Here is a 25,484-nt window from a genome sequence, read left to right on the forward strand (position 1 = left end):
AACTCCAACTCTTTGCCTTGTCTGATTGCTGGTTTTTGCTTGCTTGCTTTGTTTTTAATTTTGGAAAGGGTGTATACATTATGACTGACATTATGATTGGCAAAAAAGGCAGATGACCCAGTCTGGAGATACAGGAGGTACTAGGGAACTCACTCTAGAGAGGCCACCTCCTCCCACCTTCTGAAAGCCTGAGTTATGGTGGGGAAAGCTGGGGGACTCTGGAGAACTTGGGCCTGAGTCCCACACATGGAACATATGATACACCTCCATGAACAACGAGGGAGGAACTGGGTGTAGTGGTGCACACATTTAATCCCAGCACTCAGGAAGCAGAGGAGGTAGATATCTATGAGTTCCAGTCTAACCAGGTCCAAAGAGTGGGTTCCGAGCCAGCCAGGGCTACGCGGTGAGACCTTACCTTAAAAATTAAAGAATGGGAAAGAGGCTAGGAATGGAATTCGCTTCCTAGAATACTTACCTGGCTTGCACAAAACCCTGGGCCCCAGGGCCACATAAAAACATGTATGTGCTTATAATCCCAGCAATCCAGAGGCAGAGATACAAGAATCAGAAGTTCAAAAATGAAAGCAGGAAGATCAGAAGTTCAAGGTCATCCTGAGCTGTATTAGACTTTGTCTCCAAAACCCACAAAAAAAAAAAAAAAAAATGGAGTCTTTTCCCCTAGTCTTCTCTAGTCTAGAGCATAGCTTCAGCTCCTCCCTGCAGCCATGTGCAGTTAGGGCAGCATGGCACACAGCAGGTGGCAGTGATGACACCCCACCTCTCCACGACAGGATAATCTGTCATGCAACAGGGTGCAGCATAATTCCCCAAGATGGCAGGTTTTTGGCTCTAAGGACAGTCATATACAACAGGAAGAGAGACATACTCTCTAGGAGAGAGACCTGGAGGGAAGTCGAGGGCTGAGGAGGGCCTTGGATTGAAAGTGTACTGCATGAACAGCCTGCCAGTTCTCCCAGAACTGCTTCTCACATCACAAGTGGACTGGCAACCTATTTTAGCACAGTGTGCCCCATACCCACAAAGATCCTTCAGAGGGGTCACAGGCCAAGCTGCTACGTTAACTCCTTTATAAATACCAAGTTTCTAACGGGAACTACACTTACCAACCCCTCGAGACGACACCATGCTAATCACCAGGAGACTATCCTCTAAACTGGTGTGTTTCCACCCCAGGCTCCAGTGGTGTACAATGCCGTGTATCCACTGTCCAGGAGCCTTGTGCAGGGCACAGCCTGGCCAGACGCAGTTGGCTGCTCTAAGATGCGAGGCTTCCAACACTGGAGCCTTGAGCATCTTGTTCACGCATGTGTCCTCAGTGCACAGCCACACAGTGACTAAGTGAACTGGTACTGAGGATTAGTCATCCATCCCACACTTACTGAGCACCTACTGTGTACAGACACTTGACTGGGTGTAGAGGGCAGAAGGGTGATCACAGCAGAGAAAACCCCTGCTCCCCCAGAGCTCACATCCTAGACAGGCAGACAACAAAAGAGATTGTTGAGATCAAGAGTGGGTACGGTACAGGGGGATGAGAGACAGAGAATCTGCCTGAGGAACCATGGAATCCTGTAGGAAGTCACATATGGAGATCTGAGAACATTACAGACAAAGGCAGGAATAAAACACAGAGCGGAAGGAGTGTAGACCAGGCCGGCCTTGAACTCACAGAGATCCTCCTACCTCTGCTGGGATCAAAGGTATGTGGTACCACACATGACCTTTTTTTTTTTTTTTTTTTTTTTTTTCAAGATTTTTTTGTCTTACATGTATGAGAGTTTTGCCTATGTATCTGTCTGGGCACCAAGTTCATGCAGTGCTTGTGGGGTCCAGAAGAGGGCAGCAGAACCCTGTGCCAGGCATTGCTTCCAACTCTTAAAATTTTATTTTAAATTTTTATTTATTTTTTAATTTTGTGGGCTGAAAAGGTGACTCAGTGATTAAGAATGTTTGCTGCCTTTGCAGGGGACCTGAGTTCTGTTCCCAGCACCAACATGGAGGCCAACAACAGCCTGTAGCTCAGTTCACACGTGGACAGAAACTCAGAAGACAGCTTGTAGGAGTTGGTTCTCTATGTGTGAATCCGGGGATCAAGCTCAGACCACTGGACTTGCTTACCCACCTGAGCCATTTTGCTGACCTGTTTTATTGATATTTTTTGTCTCCCCATTGTGTCTTCACATAATCCAGTGAAGGACACTCTGCCTGTTTTACAGATGGCTAAGGCACAGAAGACACTTGCCTGCATATATGGCGAGATAGAGCTTGAGACCAGGCAGCTCAGCCAAGAGTTGGTGTCACACAGTTCTAGGCTACCTCACTTCAGGAGCCAGGTGGCTTAAGATGCTGCCCAGCACACAGGATCCAGAACCGGTGTGGTTTACTGAACATTTACTGTGTCCCCGGCACAGTCAGTGTCTTACATAAATGAACCCGTTAAGAAGTGACAGTCCTCGGCAGAGTGAGGAGAGGTACTCTTGGTATCTCCAGATAGACCAAAGGCAGAGGTAAGGGTTTGCCTACCTGAGTGGCGGTGCCTCTGTGCTGTCCTTTGTGGCCACACAAATGGAACTGAGCCTGAAGCCTCAGCACAGATGCCCTCAGCAGCTGGACATGTCTCCAAGAATCACCCCCAAACAGCCATGCAAACCACCCCGCTAGACCCTCCAGCCCAGTTGTCACTTATTGGGGTGTGGGCCAGTCCTACTGACATCAGGGCTAGCATGCTGGAGCCATACAGATGGCTCTTCTGCCAAGGCGAGGAAGCAAGTTGACACTGTCCTGATGGAGGGATGGATGGTGCCTGACCTCAGAGGACGCAAGAACAGGGGAGCTGGTGCTGCCTGCCCTCTTCGGATAGCTGCAGCTAAGGCCGACCAACCTGGCTCCAGAACTGCTCCCAGTGTGCAGCCAAGCAGAAGAGGAGACCACCCCGCTTTGTACAATGCTCACTGCTTCAGCCCTTAGGCCTGGGAATCAACAACTTTCCACTGAGTCTCAGAAGCTGCAGAAGATGCAGGATGTGAACAGAGCTGGACTGCACGGTGTGCGCATGGGCTCAGTACATGCTCTATACTGCAGCATGTGGTTAGACAGTGCTCCACAGCCTCGCTGGCTGAGCAGTGCACAGATGCTCTCTGCTGGCCCATGTCTCTTCACTTTCTCCCCTCTGTTCTCCCTAGAAGGCAAGCCAGCACCCCTTGGAGAAGTCCCCAGCCAGCTGTCCCATAAGGATTCAGGGCTCCCAACCAGCAGCCCCTGTCACAAGCCAGATGCACACGCAAGAGCCTTCAGATGATTCCGGCCCGGCTTCTAGCTGCCCCAATTGACTCAGAGAGTTGGTGGGGCCAGGTGAGCAGTCTCTTCTGGGCCTGCCTGAAGGTCAGGAGTCAGGGCAGAATAGAAGTGTGGGCTGTTTTAAGTTATTGTGGTTTGGGTGGTTTCTTTTGCATTAGATACCAGTACAGAAGGTGTCCCCAGATGGAACTTGTGGGATAAACCAGGCTCCACAGCTGCAGTGAGAGTAGCTGGTGCATTTGAAATGTAGTGGGTGTCTGAAGAAGGCAGAGCAGCTCCCAGCGCAGCAGCTCCCATCACAGCAGCTCCCAGTGCAGCAGCTCCCAGCCGCAACAGCTCCCAGCGCAGCAGCTCCCAGTGCAGCAGCTCCCAGTGCAGCAGCTCCCATCACAGCAGCTCCCAGCCGCAGCAGCTCCCAGTGCAGCAGCTCCCAGCGCAGCAGCTCCCAGCGCAGCAGCTCCCAGCCGCAACAGCTCCCAGCGCAGCAGCTCCCAGTGCAGCAGCTCCCAGTGCAGCAGCTCCCATCACAGCAGCTCCCATTGCAGCAGCTCCCAGCCGCAGCAGCTCCCAGTGCAGCAGCTCCCAGCCGCAGCAGCTCCCAGTGCAGCAGCTCCCATCACAGCAGCTCCCAGCCGCAGCAGCTCCCAGCGCAGCAGCTCCCAGCCGCAGCCCTTCCAGTCCTGTAGTCTACCATTTCCCTAGCTCTTGGTTCACACCCAGGATCTCAGCCAGGCCTGACTCAGCCTTGACTGAAGGTTTGTGGAGACAGTCCACAAGTAGAAAGAGCTGTCATAGACTCCCTGTCACATTTAGAAGTCTTCAGGCCGAGGGCCACCCTGAGTGTCTTCAGAGCACCCAGCAGGCCTTATCGGGAGTGGCAGGGAAGAAGTGCCTTCTCACCAGGCTGGCCCTGGCCTGGCTGGTACTTCATTGCTTCAGTTCTGCACTCTGGTCTAGAATGTCAGAGAGAAGGTCTTCGGCCTCCTGGGTGAAGCCACTGAATGCAGCCCCAAGCCTGTCTGCTAGTGCTCAGAACCACCGAATGGGGCTGGCTTCCTACCTGGCCCTGTAAGAGCATGGAACTGCTCTTGGGGCCTGTAGAAGACCAAGACTTGTGTCCGTCCCTCATCTAGGCAGAGGCGACTCTGAGCCTGAAGGGGCAGGGTGACCAGAGGCCGACTCCCTGCAGAAGCACTGAGTCCACAGTACCCAGTGCAAGGTCCAGCGTGGTCAGCGTCCCCGAGTCCGTGCTGTGGGGGATCAGGAGACACAGGTGAGTCAATGAGCTCCCAGGGGAAGAGCCTTGACAGCAGAGGAGGGGATGTCAGAATGTGGGGGACAGGTCAGGGGGTAATGTGGACAAACAGGGTGAGGGGACAATGGTCTTAATATTGTGGCAGGAAATGTATTAATTTCCTATGAAGATGAACCCAAGAGAAATAGCAAGAAGAAAGACTTGCAAATTTCGAAGGAAGGACTACCCAATACCAAGATAGGGATTATAGAGACTGGCTCAGCCTGTCTTTCCCCAGTACTTAAGCCTGACCTCAGGGAGGTTCCTTGGCCCAAGTCCCCAAAGTCTGGAGGACACTTGCCAATTAGGAAACAGGAAGCTCCAGATGACACGTGAACCCAACCAACCTTGCTTGATGTCTTTGGTCCTACCTCACAAGGATACTGACCCCAGTGTCCCTACCCAGTTACCTTGTCCAGAGCACAGCAGGGTCATCTTAGGCTGATCCGGGAATCCAGCTGCTGCAAGTGTTCCTGAACCCCAAAGGGGATAGTAGGTGTCCACATTCTGCAGAGGGGGCATGGAACTTCAGGGCCAGGACTCCCCAGGACAAGCTACCCACAGCCCCACCTCCTACTCTGCATAGAGCCTTAAACACACCCCACCTGGCAGCGCGCAGACCAGCATGGATGAACAGGGCGCTACAAGGCCCCCTTTCAATCCTGACTTGCTGTGTGGCCTTGAACAGGTGTGCTCTGCCAAATTCTCTTTAGCTGCAAAGTGAATCCTATTGTGTTTTAGTATGGTCTGTCCTCCACAAGCTCATGTGGTGAGTGCCTCCCCCCAGACTGGGACACTGGTTTGAAAGCATAAGCAGGCCATTGTGGGTGGACTTTTGAAGTCAACAGCCAAGCAAGTTCCGGTAGCTGGCTGCTCCTTTCCAGAGTGTGAGCAGCTGCAGGCACATACTCTTGCAATCAATGCCTTCCCATCACAATGGACATGGACGGCACCGTGTGAGCCTGTGAGCCCAAATGCACCTTTCCTCCTTTTCCTTGCTTCTGCCGGGTGTTATGGTCACAACGAGAAAGGAATCCAGAGAGGTCACTATCTATCCTGGAAGATGGACACAACTGTGCAGATCAAAGCCACCGAAAGATCAAAAGGTGCTGGATGTCAAACATCACAGTGGCTTAATAAGAACAAGTTTAAAGCTGGGCACAGCACATGCATCTGCAGTACCAGCTTCAGAAGGCTGAGGCAGGGGGATCATGAGTTCAAGTGCAATTCTGCTTCAAAAACAAGTAAAAAAATGGTCTAACTATATGAAGTTGGTATTTTTATGTTTAAGGATGACTGGATTAGGCAGTTTCATTTGGCTTACCTTGATGAAATATCTATTGTGTTTTATGTGGCAATGGTTTCCTAAGAGTTTAGGGCTGGGGACATGGCTCATGTGTTGGACCACTTGCCTAGCACACACCAAGTCCTGACTTTGATCCCCTTTGCCACATGGGGTTAGATGTGGCAGTGCATGTCTGTAATTTCAGCATTTGGGAGATGGAGGCAAGAGGGTCATACTTGGCTACATAGCAAGTTCCAGGCCATCTCAGGCTGCACGAGATCCTGGCTCCCACAAAGACATCTTCCTGTTTCCTGACTAACATAACCGTCTCAAGTCTCTGCAGATTTCACATCCTTGTCCAGAGAGGAAGAAGCCAAGGCCTGCAGGGCAAATCACTTGCCAGCCCAAGCACATAGATTGCTAAGCAGGGGTGGGATTTGAATTCTAGAGTCGCACAAGGATCTCCAACCCCAGGGACAGCGCAACTTACGCCAGCGTTTCCACTTGAGGGCACTTCTGAAGGCTGGAGGCCAGCTGCTGGGCACCGGCAGCCGTGAACTTGTTGAACTGGACACTGAAGAGAGAGGCCCATCCTGAGACCTGGCTACTCACATCCCAAGCCTTCCCACGATGCAGGTAGGGGACCCTTGGCTCCCCAGGTACCACTGAACCCCTCCACTCACTCCATCACTCGCAGGGACACCATGTCCGGAAGCACTTGTGCCAGGCTCTTGGCTCCTGCATCATGGATGCAGTTATTGTACAGGCTGCCAGAAACAGGAAGGAAAGGGTTTGGGTGCTGGGCTATCTCAGAGTCAGGTGGATCCACACTCAATTGAGATGACGGCTCCATTTTATCTGTCAGCTCATCTGCCTACCTACCTATCTGCCTGCCGGCCTGCCTGCCTACCTAACTGCCTACCTATCTACCTACCTGCCTGCCTACCTACCTACCTACCTACCTACCTACCTACCTACCTACCTACCTATCTGCCTGCCTGCCTGCCTACCTACCTACCTACCTACCTTCCTACCTGCCTGCCTACTTACCTACCTACCTACCTGCCTGCCTACCTACCTGCCTGCCTACTTACCTACGTACCTACCTACCTGCCTACCTACCTACCTACTTACCTACCTGCCTGCCAGCCTGCCTGCCTACCTACCTACCTACCTACCTGCCTACCTACCTACCTACTTACCTACCTGCCTGCCAGCCTGCCTGCCTACCTGCCTGCCTGCCTACCTACCTACCTACCTACCTACCTATCTACCTACCTGCCTACCTACCTACTTGCCTACCTACCTACCTGCCTACCTACCTACTTGCCTACCTACCTACCTACCTGCCTACCTATCTACATGCCTACCTGCCTGCCTACCTACCTACCTACCTGCCTACCTATCTACCTACCTACCCACCCACCGACCTACCTACCTACCTAATAGACAAGGGACCATGTATCTCAAGCTATCCTGGAACTTGATATGTAGTCAAAGATAACTTTGAACTTGTGATTCTCCTGTCTCCGCCTTCTGAGTACTAGGACTACAGGCATGTGCCATCACACCCAGCTTCTCAGTGCTGGGGATGGAATGAAGCCAGGGCCTCATACATGCTAGGCAAACACTCTGCCAACTGAGCTACATCCCCAGACAGGCCCTACTGTCCCATTTTACAGATGGACTAATTGAGGCCCAGAGAGTTGCAGCCAGTTATCTGTAGTTTCATGGTGAGTTCAAAAAACAGAGAATTGTACACTGGCTTTGACAGGTCAGGTCTATATTGTAGCTACGTAGGAAACTGAGGCAGAGAGATTGTAAGTTTAGACCAGCCTGGGGTACATGAGACCCTGTCTCAAGATAGAAAGGTCGGTTTAATTTTCTGCATTTTTATTTTTATTATTTTTGTGTATGGGTGGTTTGCCTTCATGTGTGTGCAGTGCCTGAGGAGACTAAATGAGGGCAAGGGACCCCTGGGACTGGAGTTACAGATGGTTGTGAGAAAAATGTGTTAGCTAGAAATTGAATCCAGGTCCTCTGCAGGTGCAGCCAGTGCTCTTAACTGCAGCTCTTGAAAACAGAAGGTTAAAGAAGGCTGGGGTTAGAGCTCAGTGTAGCGTGTTTGTCTGGTGTACATGAAGTAGCTCTAGGCTTCATCCCCACGCACGTGGGTCAGCGCACACACACACACGGGGGGGGGGAGGAGAGAGGAAGACAGGAGGGGGAAAAGGGGGAGAGAGGGAGAGGGAAAGAGGGGAGGAAAGAAGTGGGGGAGAGATGAGTGAGGAGAGGAGGGGGAGGGGTAAAGGTGCTTCCCAGCCCAAAGCATTTGGAAACTCCAAGGAGAACAACTTCCCAGGTTCAAAGGCTTGCCTCTTTCTGTCTGGGCAGGTCACTGGATTCCCCTATGCGTGCTGTTGTTCATTGTAAAATGGGTAGGAAGGGGTCTCTGTAGGGAGAGTGGGTGGGTTCTTGCTGGTTTATGTAGTGGACTAAATGTTAGCCAGGGTCTCACAGTGTGACATACTCACAGAAACCACCGAGGGCCACATGAGACACCACAGAAGGGGTGACCTGTGTTGGCCATGGGAAAAAGAAACCCTGAAAACTGCTAAGACTCTGGAGACTTTGATGTTGGGATGAGTGTAATTTGCATGAGATAGCCATAAGTCCTCTGTAACTCCCGTCCCAGGGGATCTGATACCCTCTTCTGGCCTCTGCAGGTACTGTGTGCATTTGGCACATGGGTGTACACACAGACATGACACCTGTGCCCATAAAATAAAAATATTTTTTAAAAATTAAAAAGGGGAAAATGAGCTGAATACCATGGTTCACTGCTCTCTGCTTCTTGACTGCAGAGGCAGCTGCCTCACACTCCGGCCACCGTGCTCCCCGCCGTGATGGACTGCACCTCACATTGTGAGCCCTAACAACCCATTCCTTCCTTAGGTATCTGGTGGTGGTGACAATGGTAGTGAGCAAGCCTGCCTGGCCCATAAGCACCTGCCTGTGTGTTCTGGACTTCCCTGACCTCCCACCCTCCCGTCCCACCTCCCATTCAGCCACCTTAGGAACCCTTCTGCCCCTGAGAATCCATCTTCTTCCTGCTTCGAGGCCATCGTACCGCTGCCCTGTAGAGCTGCTCACCTCTAGTTTCCCACACAGGGCCATGTCTCACCACGTCACAGCACCCCTGCTCTCTGAAATAAGCTGGTGACACTCCCATGGTACTCTCCTGGGACATACCAATTCCCTTCCTAGAGTAAACCACTGTCCTAAACACCCCCTCTTTATGTCTGTGCTCTGTCCGGTGTGCAACTTGAGGGCAAGGACATCCCATAGTTTAAGGTAGGGAATGCTGTGCACTTAGCACAAGTATAGGGCACCGAGTACCTATGTTATGACTTGTGCTGTGCACGACCCGCTCATCCGCACAGAGGACCGGGTTGGAAGGGCATTAGAGATGGACAGAAGTCACCTTTCCTGGAACATGCCTTGGGGGAAGGAATTCTTTCCCAGCTGGGTAGCCGAGAGCTACTCATGCTGAGCTCAGCGACTGGGACTCTGACTCAGGCTCCCTTCTCTCAGCTCCTAGAACCACACCAAGACTGGCTGAAAAAGTTAGAACTGCTACACTGAGACCCACCAGGAGGTGGCAATGTAAGCACTGACTACCGTGGTAATGGACCACTCAGAAGCCAGCCTGCAGGGCTCCAGTCCGCTCTCCTGCTGTGGGTAGAGGCTAAGGCACAGCCATCCACTGCTCACTAGGGACAGACTGGGGTATAACATGTGATCCACTGACATGATTCTTATTTTCCAGATGAGGAAATAGAGGCTTAGAACAAGTAAGCAACTTGCCCCAAGGTTCTGGTGATGTTCAATTCATCCTAGGTTGATGCACTGTAGGACCCAGCCATGATAAGCTTAATAGAGACCTGAGTCTCAGTAGTTTACCCTGAAGCAATACCTGGTTGCAGGAAGGATCACAAACTGAGATTACACAGGCACCACCCAAGAACAGACCATCTAAAGGAAATGCCTAAGTTCCAACCATTGTAGATACGATCACCTGCTGGCACACACTCACCAGAACACCCCTAGACAAATGTCAGCCAATCAGGGGTCCTGAACCTTAGAAATCCCTCACCCCCACCTTTACTACTATAAAAACCCAACTCTAACTGAGCTAGGGGTGCTGCAATTGTTCCAATACGTTGGGCACACAGAGAGTCAGAGTTTGCAAACTTGTGTAGAACAAAGGCTCTTTGCTTTTACATATGGGATTTAGTCTCCTTGTTGGTTTTTTGGGGGACTTTGTTGATCTGAGCATAACAACACCACCTCGTGACGCAAAGACCTTGCAGCCAGCAAGAGGAGACCATCTTCCTGCCCCCCCCATCTTCCTAGCCCACTCAGCAGGGCACCCCACTCACCTCAGCCTTAGGAGGGACTTGGCAAGGGCAGGCAGGGCTTCCGCAAGCTTGCAGGCACCCACATCCGTGATGCTGTTCTGGGACAGGCTACAGGGAGGGACACAGGGAAGAAAGAGTTCAGGAGTGGAAGGCTCTCACTTCCCCATTGGCCCCCATCATGAGGCTGGAAATGCACCCCCCTCTCCTCAGGTGGCCAGTAGTCACCGACCTATGATAGCCAGTGTCAGGGAGGGCCATGGGGCATGCAGTTGTACCCACAGGAACCACTTACAGATAAGAAGGTTTGTTACAGAGGCAGTGGGTGGCAGGGTGCGAGGTAGATGAGAGAAAAGGTGCTCCCCTCTTCTGCCTGCTCTCTGATTTGCTAGTGACCCCTTTCCTCTTGGACTACAAACAGTAGGTGCTCAATAAATGTGGACATGTCTGGGACTAGAAAGATGAGAGAAGAGAGGGAAACCTATCTCATGGTGTACCTAGGCCACTGTAAATTATGAAGACATCTACACTGTGTATCAAGGAAATGGCCACATGAATTCTTGGGACATTTTAGGCTTCTTAACTTGGTTTATAACATGGAATGTTGACAGATTTAAAAAAAAATGTTTTGTTTTGTTGTGAGAATCGAACCCAGGGTCTTATGCATGCTAGACAAGTGCTCTCCCATTGCTGTGTTCCCAGTGCTTTTGAATTCAAAAAAATATCGTCGTTGTTGTAATGCGTGGAGGTGCATGCTGCCATCGTGCGCATGTGCGGAGGACATGCATGTGTGGATGGGCGTACTGCCATCGTGCGCATGTGCGGAGGACATGCATGTGTGGAGGGGCGTGCTGTCATCGTGCGCATGTGCGGAGGACAGCTTTGTGGAGTTGTGAATTAGAACTCCCAGAAAGAAGCTGTGACTACAGAGACTGACAGATTAGAACTACAGTGACGGGGCGGGGCTAAAAGATAAACCCTCTTAGAGTCTATTAACTTAGTGGACCACTAGCTTCCATCAACCCAAGAGCTAGGACTGTCAGACAGCATCTTGGGCCTGTAGAAAAACTTCCCCCATCTTGCTGCACCGCCTCTCTGGTGAAGCCACCAATGTATTTTTTGTTTGTTTTGTGTTGTGTTTCGAGGCAGGGTTTCTCTTGTAACAACCCTGGCTGTCCTGGAACTCCCTCTGTAGATCAGGCTGTCCTCAAACTCAGGCGTTTGCCTGTCTCTGCCTCCCGAGTGCTGGGATTAAAGGCATGCACCGCCCCCACCCCCAACCTATTTTAAACTGCCTTGATTTATGGCTGTCTTTGTTCTGTTAAACTGTAACACTTCATGAAATGCGTCCATGTTGGAACCTGGAATTGGAGCGTCTAAGTGTGCGTTCCGAGCATTGGCCACTCCAAATGGCTCCCAAATAAACTCTTAGGTGCGTTTAGGGTGAGAGCAGTGTTTTGGCATTGCCGCACTTTCCCGTGAGTTCTGGAAAGCAGACTAGGGCCTCCAGCTATACTCAGAGGTGCCTTCACCCTCTGTGTCATCTTTTAAATTTGTATTCTGAGGCAAGATCTGATTATGTAGACCAGGCCGGCCATGAGGTCAAGGGTTCCCTGTTGTGCAGTCTCGCCAGTGTGGGGATCACAGGAGTGTGCCCCGGGGTTCAACGAGAAAACATGTCCAATCCCCATACCCACTCCAGAACGGTTCAAACGAGACTGGCGCCAGGCACTTTACCGCTAAACCCTAATCTGTTGCTTCCCTTCCAACATGCCAGTGTAGTTTCACTCGCTCAGCTTTTATTACAATGGATTTTATTACATCGTATTTTATATGTTTTTTTTCCTCTTTCTCTTTTCGAGTATGTGTGGAAGTCAGAAGATAACATGTAGGAGTCAGTTTTCTCCTGCTCCTGTGTGGGTCCTTAGGATGGAACTGAAATTGTCAATTTGGCAGCAGCCACCTTTGCTGGCTAAGTCACCCTGCCAGCCGTCCCCCACTTTTATTTTCTTGAGACTGATTCTCCAGGCTGGTCTTAAACTCATGGTCATCCTACTGTCTCAGTCTCCCCATGCTACTATGCCCAGCTTCCTGTATTATAATTATGATTTATTTGCTTGTTTGCTTCTGGTTTATCCTATGTAAAGATGCCTGAGGCCTGGAAGCAGGCTCTTTAGGTTCTCCACTGTTGCCTAGGATAGACAGCAAGGGTTCTTTAAGTCTGTGTTGATTAATCCAATAAATGAGGTCTGGAGAAACAGCTCAGTAAGGTACTTGTCTCACAAGCATGAAGACAGGAAGTTGATCCCCAGAACCCACATAGACACCTAGGCATGGTGGTGCATGCTTATAATCCCAGCACGGGTGGAACTCTGGGGGGCTCACTGGCTGGCTAACCTGGCATAACTAACTGGTGAGTTCCAAGCTGGAGAGAGAGAGACACTATCTTAAAAGAAGTGGGTGGTGCTTCTGAGGCAGTCCCTGTGCTACACACACACACACACGCACACACACACATGCACTCACACATACACATGCACACACACGCACTCACACATACGCACACACACACAACACACACATACGCGCGCGCGCGCACACACACACACACACACACACACAGGAAGAACACTAATGGACAAGCAGTGGCTGGAGGGAGAGTGTATGGTGACCCAGAACAGGAGTGAATGGCAGATGGTGGGGCAGAACTGAGGCGGTGGGAGGCAACCACATTGTGCTTACTTGAGCGTCTCCAGGACCTTGAGCTGAGGAAAGGTGGCTGAGAGCTTCGACACACCGTCGTCCCCAATCTTGTTCTCACTGAGTGAGTCCAGGCTGCAGTGGGATCAGATGGTGGCCATTAGCCCTCTGGTCCCAGATCAGCCCCCTCCAGCCCTGGTGCTACCTGCTTCACTCTGGGGGTGCCATCAGCTGGCCACCCTGAACTGGAAACTCAGCTTGGCTTTATAGGAGTCTCCTGAGCAGGTCAGCTTCTCTAACCTCTTGGAGCCTCAACTTTTTAGCAGTTTCCTGCTCCCGCCTGTCTGCCCTTTGGGATTGCTAAGAGCAGTGAAGGGGCTGTGTGGGGAAAAGGATTTCAAAACTTTCAAAAGAACTCTAAACTTTTTTTTTTTAAATCTGGGGATTCCCGTCCTCTGTCCCTTCCCTGTACTAGGGGTCACAAGTCCCCACAATGAGGTTATTTGGCCCCCATATAGTTCTCCCGCTGAAAAAGTAGTGGGGTACAGAGGGGGAAAAACAAGAAAGGTTCCCCTAGTCCGGGTTTGTCAGAGCATGGGGGGAGGGGGTCCAGGACTTGTCATAGCACAGGGGGAGGGAGTCCAGGACTTGTCAGAGAGCAGGGGGAGGGGTCCAGGACTGGTCAGAGCAGGGGGAGGGGTCCAGGACTGGTCAGAGAGCAGGGGGAGGGGTCCAGGACTGGTCAGAGAGCAGGGGGAGGGGTCCAGGACTGGTCAGAGAGCAGGGGGAGGGGGTCCAGGACTTGTCATAGCACAGGGGGAGGGGGCTTAGGGCTTGTCAGAGCACAGGGGAAGGGGGTCCAGGACTTGTCAGAGCACAGGGGGAGGGGGTCCAGGACTTGTCAGAGAGCAGGGGGAGGGGGTCCAGGACTTGTCAGAGCACAGGGGGAGGGGGCTTAGGGCTTGTCAGAGAGCAGAGGGAGGGGGTCCAGGACTTGTCAGAGCACAGGGGGCCCAGGGTCTGTAACTTACTCCAGGTGCTGCAAGGATGAGAACACAGGAAGGATCTTTGCCAGTGTGGGGAAAGCCTGGGGGCCCAATACCGGGCCCAACCTAGGAAGAAATGGGCAGAAATCAGACACTGAACAGTCACAGTTGATGTGGGAGTGATTTCTTTATAATCTGTTGCTTTCATTGGTTAATTAATAAAGAAACTGCCTAGGCCCATTTGATAGGCCAACCCTTAGGTGGGTGGAGTAGACAGAACAGAATGCTGGGAGAAAGAAGCTGAGTCAGTGAGTCGCCATGATTCTCCCACTCCAGACAGACGCAGGTTAAGATCTTTCCTGGTAAGCCAGCTCGTGGTGCTACACAGAATATTAGAAATGGGTTAGATCAATATGTAAGAGCTAGCCAATAAGAGGCTGGAACTAATGGGCCAGGCAGTGATTAAAAGAATACAGTTTCTGTGTAATTATTTTGGGTAAAGCCATGTGGGCAGCCGGGTGCCGGGGACGCAGCCCTGCCGCTCATATTACAACACACAGCGGACTGCAGGCTGGAAGGACAGTCTGAGCCCCCTTCCCTGCCTCCCTGGCTTACCAGCTGGGCTCCCAATGCCCGCCTAGGACCCCTGAGAGGCCTGCTGAGGCTTCCTGACTTCACTTTCCGCTTTCAGCACCAACCCAGGTCTCATTCCTGCTGATGTCACATGCCCTCACCCTTGCCCTGTGACATTCTCCCCAATGCCAGCCAAGGTCCATTCTCAAGGTCACACCTGATCGCCTGTCTTTGCATTTGTGTGTGTGTGCTTGAGACAGGTTTCTCTATGTGGCCCTAGCTGTCTAGAACTAGGTCTTTGGGCCAGGCTGGCCTTGAACTCAAAGATCTGCCTGCCTCTGCCTCCCGAGTGCTGGGATTAAACATGTGTACCACTACAGCCCAGCTTGTTTTTGCATTTTTAAATATCTACCCCATCGTGTGTGTGTGTGTGTGTGTGTATGTGTGTGTGTGTTTCATGTGCATAGATATGGAGGTCAGAGGTTAGGGTTAGGGATCTTCTTCAATTTCTACTTTTTTTTTTTTTTTGAGATAGGGTCTTACTGAACCTGCAACTCACTGATTCAGCAAACTGGGAAATTCTCTCCCCCGGTGCCAGGATCCACGCTGTCACACCAGGCTTTTCTATGGGTTTTGGGGACCCAAACTCAGGCCCTCCCGCAAGCACCTTATCACTGAGTTCTCTCTCTCTTTAGACTTCTTTGCTTTTTAATAACACACACACACACATTGGGTGGGGACTGGAGAGACAGTTCTATTGGTGGAGTTCTTATTTAGTTCTTAGGAGATGGAGACAGAAGGATCCTTGGCATGATACTTTGTTTCAAAAAGAGTGAGAGCAAAGGAACAAGAAAGAGAACCATTTCTTGAACACTTAGCACGTGCTAAGCCTGTGAGCTTAGGTTGCATGTAAATCACAGCTCTGAGCTGAGGGTCCTCTTACCCCCATTTTACAGATTAGGAAGCCAAGGCACAGAGAGCTTAGGTAACTCACACAAGTTCACACAGCCTGATTGACCAGATTTCAAGGGAACCAATAAGATAAGGACAGCACAGAGACCATGGTTTGGTTTCTAAAAAAAAAAAAAAGTGACTAAATATATCCAGTGTAAAGGACTTTGTTCTAGATTTTAGTTAATTATAAGATATAAATAAAAAGAACTTTTAGTCTGAAATTACATTTTTGAGCCTTTAAAATGTATTTTTATGTCACATGTGGGGTGCGGGTGGTGGCTGTAGGAGCCAGGAGACCTTGCAGCCACTGGAGCTGGAGAAACAGTCTGTGGTGAGCTCCTCGATGTGGGAACTGCACCTGGGTATCTGGAAAAACAGCAAGCTCCCCTAACCTCTGAGCTGTCTCCCTAGCCCTTGGACTTAAATTTGTTTTGTTAATTAACTTATTACCTTACTTACTTATTGATTCATTGTGTGCATGCACACGTATGTCAAGATACACATGTGAGGACCAAGACAGCAGCAGGAGATGGTTCTTCCTCCTGACATGTGGGCTCTTCTTGGCTGTATCACCGGCATGAATTCTTTTGAAATAGTCATTGTTTGATAATATTATGGCAACACCAGTGGGGATTCCTGATTGCTTTTTGATGTTCTCTCTCTCTCTCTCTCTCTCTCTCTCTCTCTCTCTCTCTCTCTCTCTCTCCTTCCCTCCCTCCCCAGGCAGGCCTTGAAATCATCATCCTCCTGCCTCAGCTCCCTGAGTACTAAGCTGACAGGCAAACTACCACTTAAGATTTGTTTGTTTAAATGAACATACTAGTGAACATCAGGAGATTACTGTACATAGTAACGTAAATTCATTATGGAATGTCCTCCAAGTCTGGGGCCCAAACTCTGGAACTTCCAGCTTTCAGGAAAGGCCATAGTTCAGAGCTGGTTCAGCCTTGTGCTGGGGTCCCCTGTGATCCCTTGGATCTCAGGAGGCTGTCAGAAATAGAAAGGCCAGCATCTCTTCACCCATTACCTAATCTCACTGCTTGTCTGCCAGGTGCCAGACCAAGGCAAGAAAGCCCTGAGCAAACAGAAGTTCCCACCTGCATGGAGCTGCCATTGGGGGGAGAGATAATCACAGGGATTAGCCAGGCTCTAGTCTGTGAGATAAGAAATGCTACAAACTAATGGTGCCGGAGTTCAGAACCCTGAGATACACAGTCAGTGGGTCAAGGGGTCTGCACTGGGGCCTGAGACTGGCATGACAGAGAGAACCAACTGCAGCAAAGTGTCCACAGGCACACCAAGGCATGCATGCACATACATGTATCTAAACAAATAAGCAAACACAATGTCATGCGCCTGGGTAGCTAGATCTGCTGTGTAAGGAAAAGTAGTCAGGGCAGAGGTGCTGCCTTGGCAAAGGCCTGGGGCTGAATCTCGTTTCAGGAGGAGGAGCATAGGGTAGGCTGGGACTCAGGAAGACAATGGCGAGGATTGGGAGAGGAGTGCTGAGGATCTGAGCCTGCCTGAGGAACTCTCTAGCTTAAACCTCCAACTTGGCTCTCTGCCTCTACCTTCAGGTGCCGGGACAGCAGGTGTGTGCCACCAGGTAGGTCGTGCTGGGGATTGAACCAGCGCTTTATGTACACTAGGAAGTGGCATTTGTCTACCTGCACCTTACATACATGTGGGGTTTTCAAGTGTATGATCAGACAGCCAAAGAGGTCGGCAGGGTGGGGGACACCCAAAATAGTCTTTTGTTTCCTTCCTTTCTTCCTCAGAACCGTCTCGGGGCTTCCAGCCTGTAGGTGGCTGTTGGTCTGACCCTAGCCTGTTCCACTCCGTAACCTCCGGTACCCAGAGCGCAGTTCCGACCTCCAGGGAGGGACTTTTTAAGCTGAAAATAATTCAAAGCCAGAAAGCACCCTGCGGCTGTCTTCAGACATTTCCTCTTTTCAGCAATATTTTTACCTCTTTACAAATTTGGCATTTTATGTTCTGTAGAAAACAAGAGGGGCTTGATTATCTGCCGGGGTGCAGAGGAGCTGGCAGCGAGTGGGTGACCAGCTGGGACTGCAGGCACATCCCTAACATCGCCTAGCCTCAGTTTCCAAATCTGCCCACTGACTGTCTTCCTGGGCAGCTCTTCCCACGAAGGAGACTTTCTGTAAAAGGCTCTGGGGATCTTGTGGGTGGCTCTCTTTGTTTTGTGACAAGGGTTCTTCTGTGTAGTTCTGAGTGGTCTTAGACTTGTTCTCTTCCCATCTTAGGTCTGTCTGGCTGGATCTCCTCTCTAACAGGACCAGACACTGACAGAGCTTGTTAGTCGACTAGACAGGCTAACCTGATGCTTATAAGTTTGAACAAACCATGCCGTCTCTCAGGTCTCATTATGCCCATTTGTAAATGGGAGAGGATAGCAGTGCCCTCCTCCAGCTGTCTCAGATAACGGGTGGAAATGCAGCTGAGAAGCTGTGTAACAGCCGGTGGTGGAGCATGCACCTTCAATGCTGGGCACTTGGCAGGGCTGAGGCAAGGGGAAGCAAACGTTCAAAGCTAGACTGGCCTAAATATTAAAATCCCTTTTCAAAATAAGAAACACATGAGTTGGGAATGTAGCTGAATTGGCAGAGGGCTTGCTTAGCATGCACAAAGCCCTGGGTTCTATGCCTTGTTCTGCATAAGCATGTGTGGTGGAATGTGCCTATAACCCCCGCATTTGGGAGGGAGAGGCAGCGGGGTTAGAAGTTAAAGGTTATACAGCTTAACCTGGCTATATAGCAAGTTTGAAGTCAGCCTGGAATACATGAAACTCTAATAAATAAATAAATAAATAAATAAATAAATAAATAAGCAAGCAAACAGGCAAATAAATGGGTTAGGGATATAGCTCAGTGGTAGAATGCTCGCTTAGTATGTACAAGGCCCTGGGCTCAATTCCCAGCATTGCAGGAACAAGCTGTTGAGGCAGTCAGACTAAATATAACTCCCGGGACTCTTCAGAGCCCATGTTCTGGCCCTGTCATAACCCAGCCACCCTAGATTCCCTAGAACCTATTGCGCTCCATCATCTGTTCCTTCTACCCTGGTGGCACTGCTCAGAAAGGTGACTCCCAGGCCTGGCTGCTTAGGCTGGGGGACCAACTGTCCCAGTTTGCTGAGACTCTCAGTGCCAAATTACCAAACCTAGGCAAGCTGGACCCTAGCTCACTGGAGTTAGACAGCCGAATTTCTCAAGAAGGATCACCCAGAGGAGCAAGTCTGCGGCAGGGTGGGATCTGAGCATGCCCATGACTGGGAACCCTAGTGAGTCTACTCAGCACCCAGGCTGGGCCCAGTCCCTGCAGATGGTAAGGATGCCTGAATTAAAAGAGCAGTGGCCAGGCTCTGCATTCCCCTGGGGGAGTACATGTGGCCAGGGGAGCGATCAGCCCAGGCATAGGAAGAGGATGCAATTCCTAGTTCAGCAGGGAAGAGACCAAAACTGAGGTCCTGGGGACACCCTTCTGTGTGAGGTCATGGTCTGGGCATACTGGCATTCCTTCAAGACTTCCTCTCCAGCCCCTGTAAGCTCACTCTTAATTTCTCAAGCTTCTGTGATGATGTGACCTCCTCCAGGAAGTCCCCAGCCCACCCTGCAAGGGAACTTACTGGCACATGTTCCATCATGGACGGCAGCCTCTGCTCCTCAAAGAGCTTTTATAAGTGAATAATCATGAGGTCCTGGGTGTGCATGCACATGTGTGTGAGTGTGTATGCTCGCATGCATGTGTGTGTGCACATGTGTGTATGTTATATATGTGTATGTGAATGTGAGTGTGTGTGAGGCATGTGTGTGTACAAATGTGTGAGTGTGCTATATGTGTGCTTGTCAGTGTGTGTATGTGTGTTATATGTATGTATGTTGTGTATGTTGTATGTATGTGAGTGTGTGTAAGGCATCTGTGTTATATGTTTGTGAGTTGTGAGTGCATGAGTGTATGTGTGCAAGGCATGTGTGCACAAGTGTATGAGTGTGTTATATGTGTGCATGTGAGTGTGTGAACATGTGTGTGCATTGTATATGGGGTGGTGTACATGTGTGTTGTCCTGCAAAGGTGCCAGTTCTCTGCTCTTCTGAGCATCTCCTGTACTCACCAAGACAGGTCACACCCAGCAACGGACGCTGCTTTCCCAGTGGTAACTGAGAGGGCAGGAATCATCCCGGCTCTGCCCAGCCACTAACCACGCCTCTGGCCCCAGACCAGTTAAGATGGCAGAAACAACCTCGGGTTACTGAGGCAACTTTCCACCCTTCACTTACGCAAACTCTAGTTTCTTAAGGTCCCGGATGGCAGGAAGAGCTTCGGCTGCATCCTCCGAGGGGTTTCTCAGCCTAGAGAGAAAGGGCTTCAGTAAGTGGGGGTAGCCCCATGGGTGAACCTCCAAGACTGTCTTCCTTGGGAGCTGTCGTTGATCCTCCACTGAAAAGAATGACTTAAGGGGGCTGGAGAGATAGCTCAGTGGTTGAGTTTGTACTGCTCTTGCAGAGAACCGGAGTTTGGCTCATAGCTGCCTGTAACTCCAGTTCACAGGCATTCAGGCACACGTGTATACACATAATTAAAAATAAAACACTTTTAAGAGACTTAGTTAGGGCCAGGCAGAGTGGCATGAGCCTATTTATTACCAGTCATTTGAGAGGATGAGAGGAGGATCGTAAATCGGAGGCCAGCTTCAACTACATATCCAATCCCAGGCCAGCCTGACCAAACAACTTTTAGTAATACCCTGTCTCTAAATAAAAACTAAAAGTGGAGATTAGCTCAGTGATAGAGAACTTGCCTAGCATGTGTGAGGTCCAGAGAGAGAAAGACAGGCACTCAGCAACACCTAGCTCTTAGGCGATGCTGTATCCCCTCTTCTTTTCCTCTGTACCTTGGCTCTATTATGGCTGAAATGGGACCAGGTTGTGTGAGAAGCTGCGAGGGTCCCTTCAGTTAGCAGATGCCGATGGGATTCTTGTTAATCCCCAGCAGGTGATGTCTCTTTGGCTTTAGCCAAGGGCCTGGCTTAGAATGGGGCAAAGGGCAAAATCTGGGTCCTTGTCTGGGTGGACTGCAGCGGAGGGCCTGGGTGGCCATACCAAGAGTCAGGGCACTGGGAAGCTCTGTGGACAGGACATGCATGTGACAGACGCAGCCCACCCGCACAGCCTGGAGTCACCTCCTACCCCTCGCCTTCTCACCTCTGGGTCTGCACCAAGCTGTCCAGGTCTTCCACATCCTTGGGAGACTTGGCCTTGAATGGCTCAATGGTGAATTTCTCCTCTGCTGCCTGGAGTAGCTGGGACTCTCCCTGCTGCCGTAGGGACTCCCATAGCACCATTGTGTCGCTCAAGGAGGCCCTGTGAAGGGAGGGCCTCAGACCTAGGCACAGTGGCAGGGCTACACAACGGGGGTGTGGCTCCATGAGGGGACCACCTATCTCCTCAGATCCTTTCCTTTCTTAGCTTGATCTCCACCTCCCGTGACCTCACGGGCCCTTATGGCTTTACCTTTCTTGAAAAGGCCCACTTTTTCTCTGACTGCCAGGAAGCTCAGCGCTAAATTCCGGGCATACCTGTGGCAGACCTCATAACTTGAGTAAAATCTGTTTATCCGGAACATGGGAGGAAGTTTTTCTGGAGAGACCCTGAAGTGCTCAAGCAAACTGCAAAATGGACTTGAATGAGTCAAATGAAAGAATTCAGAGCCCATTCTGAGGTGCAGGGTATCCTTGCAGGGCTGCGAGCACCCCTGGAACCCGACCTCATTCTCATTCTGGGAAGGCTGCTCTGCCGCCTGAATACGAAGAGCAGAGAGAAAGAGGAGGCTGAGGCAGAGACGCACAGGGGCCATGTCTCTGAGAAAATGGTGGCACATGGTGGCAACTGAAGGATGGGTACAATCTGAACGTGGCCTAGGCTGAGACTGAAGATGTGTTCCAGCGCCTGGTGCATGGCAGGCATTCAAATATTGGTTAGAACAATGGCACTCTCCCCCCATGGGCTGTGTGGCTAATTACCTTTCTCTGACCCCCAGCATTATCATCTTAAAATTGGAGGGGACTGTCCTGCCCATCTGACGCTGTGCTCATAGGATAGGGGTCCCCAGAGCTACAGTCCATGTCTGCCCTGTGTCCTGCCCACACCTGAAACTGGTGACACAGCTGAGTCCCACGAGGTTTCCCAGTCCAGAGGGCTCAATGCCAGTTTGACGAAGGTCCAGGGAGAAGTCCTGGCTGGCCGTCTCTAGGGCCCTGCCCAGCATGTGCACATCTGGGGGTGTGAGCCGGGTGCCCAGGAAGGAGAGATGCTCAGGGAGCTGGTGTGTTACATGCTCCCAAATCCCAGGTTCCTGTGTCTCATGGGCACAATGTAACAGCTCCAGCAGTCGGCTGGCCCGCAGCGTCCCCAGCTGTAGGCGCTTCAGGTACCTGGTAAGAACTTTCCGTTTCCTTTCTGTCACTGCAGGCTCCACCAGAGCTCCCAGGCACTGGGTTCGAGGCTGGAAAACTAATCCAGCCAGAAAGCGTGGTACACCCTCCAGCCAGTTGTCATAGGGTCTCTTCTTCCTTGGGGTCAAGGCCAGGTACTGTGGCAGCTCCTTGTCTCTGATTTCATCACACTGTGCGAGCCACACAGCACCCAGGAAGCACTGTAGCAGAAAACTAGAGAAGGCCAGCTGGTCCTCTGTGGTCCCCAGGGTGGGCTGCACCAAGCCTTGGGTCACTGCCCAGGTCCTCACCTCCACGGATAGTAACTGGCTCTCTTGCAAGGTGCTTTGGTGTCTGCGGCCTAGCTCCCAGGCCAGCTTGGCCAGCTCAGTTAAGGCCCCCGGAGGACTGTCTCGGACTGCAGGGCCCAGCAGGCTGACATAGAGTCCTGTAAGTGTACAAGGAAGCTGGGCCTCTGTGCCCTGTTCCAGCAGGGCCTTGGAGAGCTGGCACACAGCCCTGCACAGAGCAGGACTGTGACTGTGGGTGAGGAGAAAGGGCTGGTGCTCCAGGAGGCCCAGGGCCTTGTCTTGGTCCCCTGCTGTTCCCAAGTTCTCAAAGTAGTGCCTCATATAAGTCTGGGCCTGTTTAGTAGAGAAGCTGGGCACCTCGAAGATGGCGTCTGCCTTGCTCAGGCTCTGAGCCAGGCGGCCCCGGGGCCGGGCCGTGAGGAGCAGGGTACAGCCGCGCAGCAGCTTCCGCTGGAACAGCCCAGCTAGCAGTCCCCGGAAGGAGCAGGGCTCTGGGGGCAGAGGTCCACATGGTCCGTGCAGGAGACCATCTTGGGCCTCTAGCTCCTCAAAAGCATCTAGAATGAGCAGGACACGGTCCGGTTGCCTCACGATGTGACCTAAGACCTCATCATCCATGACCAGTGGCTGCAGGCTTGGGGGACAGAGCAGATCGCGCAGGTGATAGGAGTCGCCTGGACGATCCAAGTAGTGACATGGGACATAGAAGACAAAGTCATATTGTGGCAACTGGCCACGGGCCCAGGTCTGACTCACCATCCGGGCCCAGTGGCTCTTGCCTTGGCCAGCCTTGCCCAGCACAGCGACCACCTGTGTCTCTCGTGGCCACCGGCGGCTGCTGACGACCTGAAGCACCTCAGCTAGGCCACTATGGGCTAGCTGGCGCTCTGTCCAGTCTGGAGTGGCTAGCTCCCTTTCCTGGCTCTTGTTGCTGCCTCTCTCCAACCTGGCCCGTACCAGCTCCATGGCTACCAGGGGACTGCTCAGGCTCTCAGGCTTCACCCGGTACTTGTCCTGCAGGGAGTGCTGGAACCGCTCCACAGACTCTAGGAAAGCCAAGGGTGAGCCAGAGAGTTAGCAGAGTGGGGGTTGGGAGAGGGGAGGTGGCCAGAGCCTCCTCTCACCAGTTTCTCATCCACTGCTCAGTTTCCAGTCAGTGGCCCATTCACTCATCCACACACATTCATTTTCTCTCTTTATCCATTTCTTTCTGCCTTTTAAATTATTTATGAGATGGGGGCTCATATAACCCAGACTGCTTTTGAACTCACTTAATAGCTGAGGATGACCTTGAACTTCTGGTCTTCCTGCTTCCACCTCCTTAGTGTTGTGGTCTTGGGGTTGAACCCAGGGCTTTATTCAGGCTAAGCGACCAGTCCACCGGCTGAGCTACAGCCCACTGGCTGGGTACAGCCCACTGGCTGGGCTACAGTCCACCGGCTGAGCTACATTCCACTGGCTGAGCTACAGTCCACCAGCTGCCTACAGCCCACTGGCTGGGCTACAGTCCCAAACCCTTTTGTAGCTTTTGATTCAGACTCTTACTTTGTAGCCCAGGATGACCTCAAACTCAACTATATCTGGCTACTCTGTGGTGTGTGTGTGTGTATGGGGGGAGGATGTTTATTGTAGATGAAACCCCAGCTTTCAGGGCACTTCCTCTACCACTAAACTGCTCCCCAGCCCCTTCAGTTACCACTAGGCTGGGCCACTCATCCCTATGGGGTTTGGAAGGAGAATTGGTTATTTGTGGATTCATCATGTTAGGTAAGATGAACCAGGCTCAGAAAGACATATATCACATGTTTCCTTTCATATGTGGGACCTGGAAGCACACACACAGACAGATACATAGATATAGATAACATATATGTATGTGTGTATACATATATGTATATGTGTGTGTATACGTGTGTGTGTGTGTATACGTGTGTGTGTGTGTGTGTAGGGGGCATGAAAATAGAAGAGCATTAAGTGGCAGGAAGGGGACCACTGGGAAAGAAGGAAATGGAACAACAAATGATAAGGGTGTAAGTATGAATAAAATACTATATATATATATATATATATATATATATATATATGAAATTGTCAGGATGAAATCCATCATTTTAACAATGATGTACTTCCTGCTAAACCTGCAAACCTGAGTTCCACTCCTAGTGCCTCATGATGGAAGGAGAGAACCGACTCCTGCAAGACATTCTCTAACGTGTGTACTACACACGGACACATGCACACATAATACACACATATGCAGATACACACTGAATAAAAAACAAACAAATACATGTAATTCAAGGCCTTTGAAAAGACGGTGGAACTGGTGAGGCTTTAGCTGTTGGTAGAGTATTTGCATTGTGAGTACGAAGTCCTGGGTTTCAAAACCATGAATGTGGTAGTACATGCCTATAATCCCTGGAATTGGGACATAAAGACAAGAGGATCAGAAATTCAAAGTTTTCCTTAACCACATAGCAAGTTGGAAATAAAGAAAGAGAAAGGAGAAAAGGAAGAAAGGAAGACGAAGGCAGTGGTCATGGTGTTGCACACCTATAATCTTAGTGCTCAGGAGACTGAGACAGTAGGGATGTGAGTTCGAGGCCAGCATGAGTTACAGTCAGGTTAAGGGTGTGAGCTACATAGTGAGAGTCTGTCTCTGAACAAATAATGTCAACAGCAACGAAAAGAGCTAAAACTTGGGAGCCCATGTGTCTGAGTCAAATCCTGTTTGTGTGGCCATGAACATCTGTACGCCCGTTTGTGTGGCCATGAACATCTGTACGCCCTGCTATGCTTCGGGACAGTTCATCTGTGAAATGGGGGTGATGCAAGGGCTGGAAAGGCGTTAATGCAAAGCTTAGGGGTGGACCTGGAAAAACCGTCCAGTGGCTTAGCTTTTTCTCACTTCCCCTGGCAATCCTTCCCTCCTACTACCCCACACTTCCTTCACCTGCTCACTCACTCTCTCCTCTTCTATCTTCTCCCTTACAAGGCAAGCTCAGTTCCCACAGGTGACTCCTAGGAATAGGGACTTATGTTCTGTGTACTACTGCTTGGATGGCTGAGCAGACGTTGCAACAGTGGGGAAATCAACTGGGTGATAAATGAATGAATAAGTAATGAATGAACGAGCAAGTGCACTGACGAGGGGCTGGCTAAGTATTGCATGGGTGAAGCTTTTTGTAT

At 50.9% G+C, this 25,484-nt stretch overlaps 1 protein-coding gene across 2 annotated transcripts in view; it reads right to left on the reverse strand.

The window, feature by feature from the left end:
• Positions 1-3,933: 3,933 nt before the first annotated feature.
• The window catches only part of Ciita (class II major histocompatibility complex transactivator), a 51,433-nt gene continuing 29,882 nt past the window's right edge, over positions 3,934-25,484 (reverse strand). For both annotated transcript variants that reach the window (XM_057776024.1, XM_057776026.1), the window contains exons 11-20: positions 21,700-23,341; positions 20,756-20,914; positions 19,832-19,903; positions 14,050-14,130; positions 13,061-13,153; positions 10,343-10,429; positions 6,584-6,667; positions 6,391-6,474; positions 5,026-5,122; positions 3,934-4,571 (exon numbers count right to left, since the gene is read on the reverse strand). In XM_057776024.1, coding sequence (XP_057632007.1) covers positions 5,047-5,122; positions 6,391-6,474; positions 6,584-6,667; positions 10,343-10,429; positions 13,061-13,153; positions 14,050-14,130; positions 19,832-19,903; positions 20,756-20,914; positions 21,700-23,341 — 2,378 coding nt within the window. In that variant the 3' untranslated portion in view covers positions 3,934-4,571; positions 5,026-5,046. The remainder of the gene's footprint in view (positions 4,572-5,025; positions 5,123-6,390; positions 6,475-6,583; positions 6,668-10,342; positions 10,430-13,060; positions 13,154-14,049; positions 14,131-19,831; positions 19,904-20,755; positions 20,915-21,699; positions 23,342-25,484) is intronic.

The sequence above is a fragment of the Chionomys nivalis genome, chromosome 7 (genome assembly GCF_950005125.1).
Source record: "Chionomys nivalis chromosome 7, mChiNiv1.1, whole genome shotgun sequence".
Lineage (NCBI taxonomy): Eukaryota > Metazoa > Chordata > Mammalia > Rodentia > Cricetidae > Chionomys > Chionomys nivalis.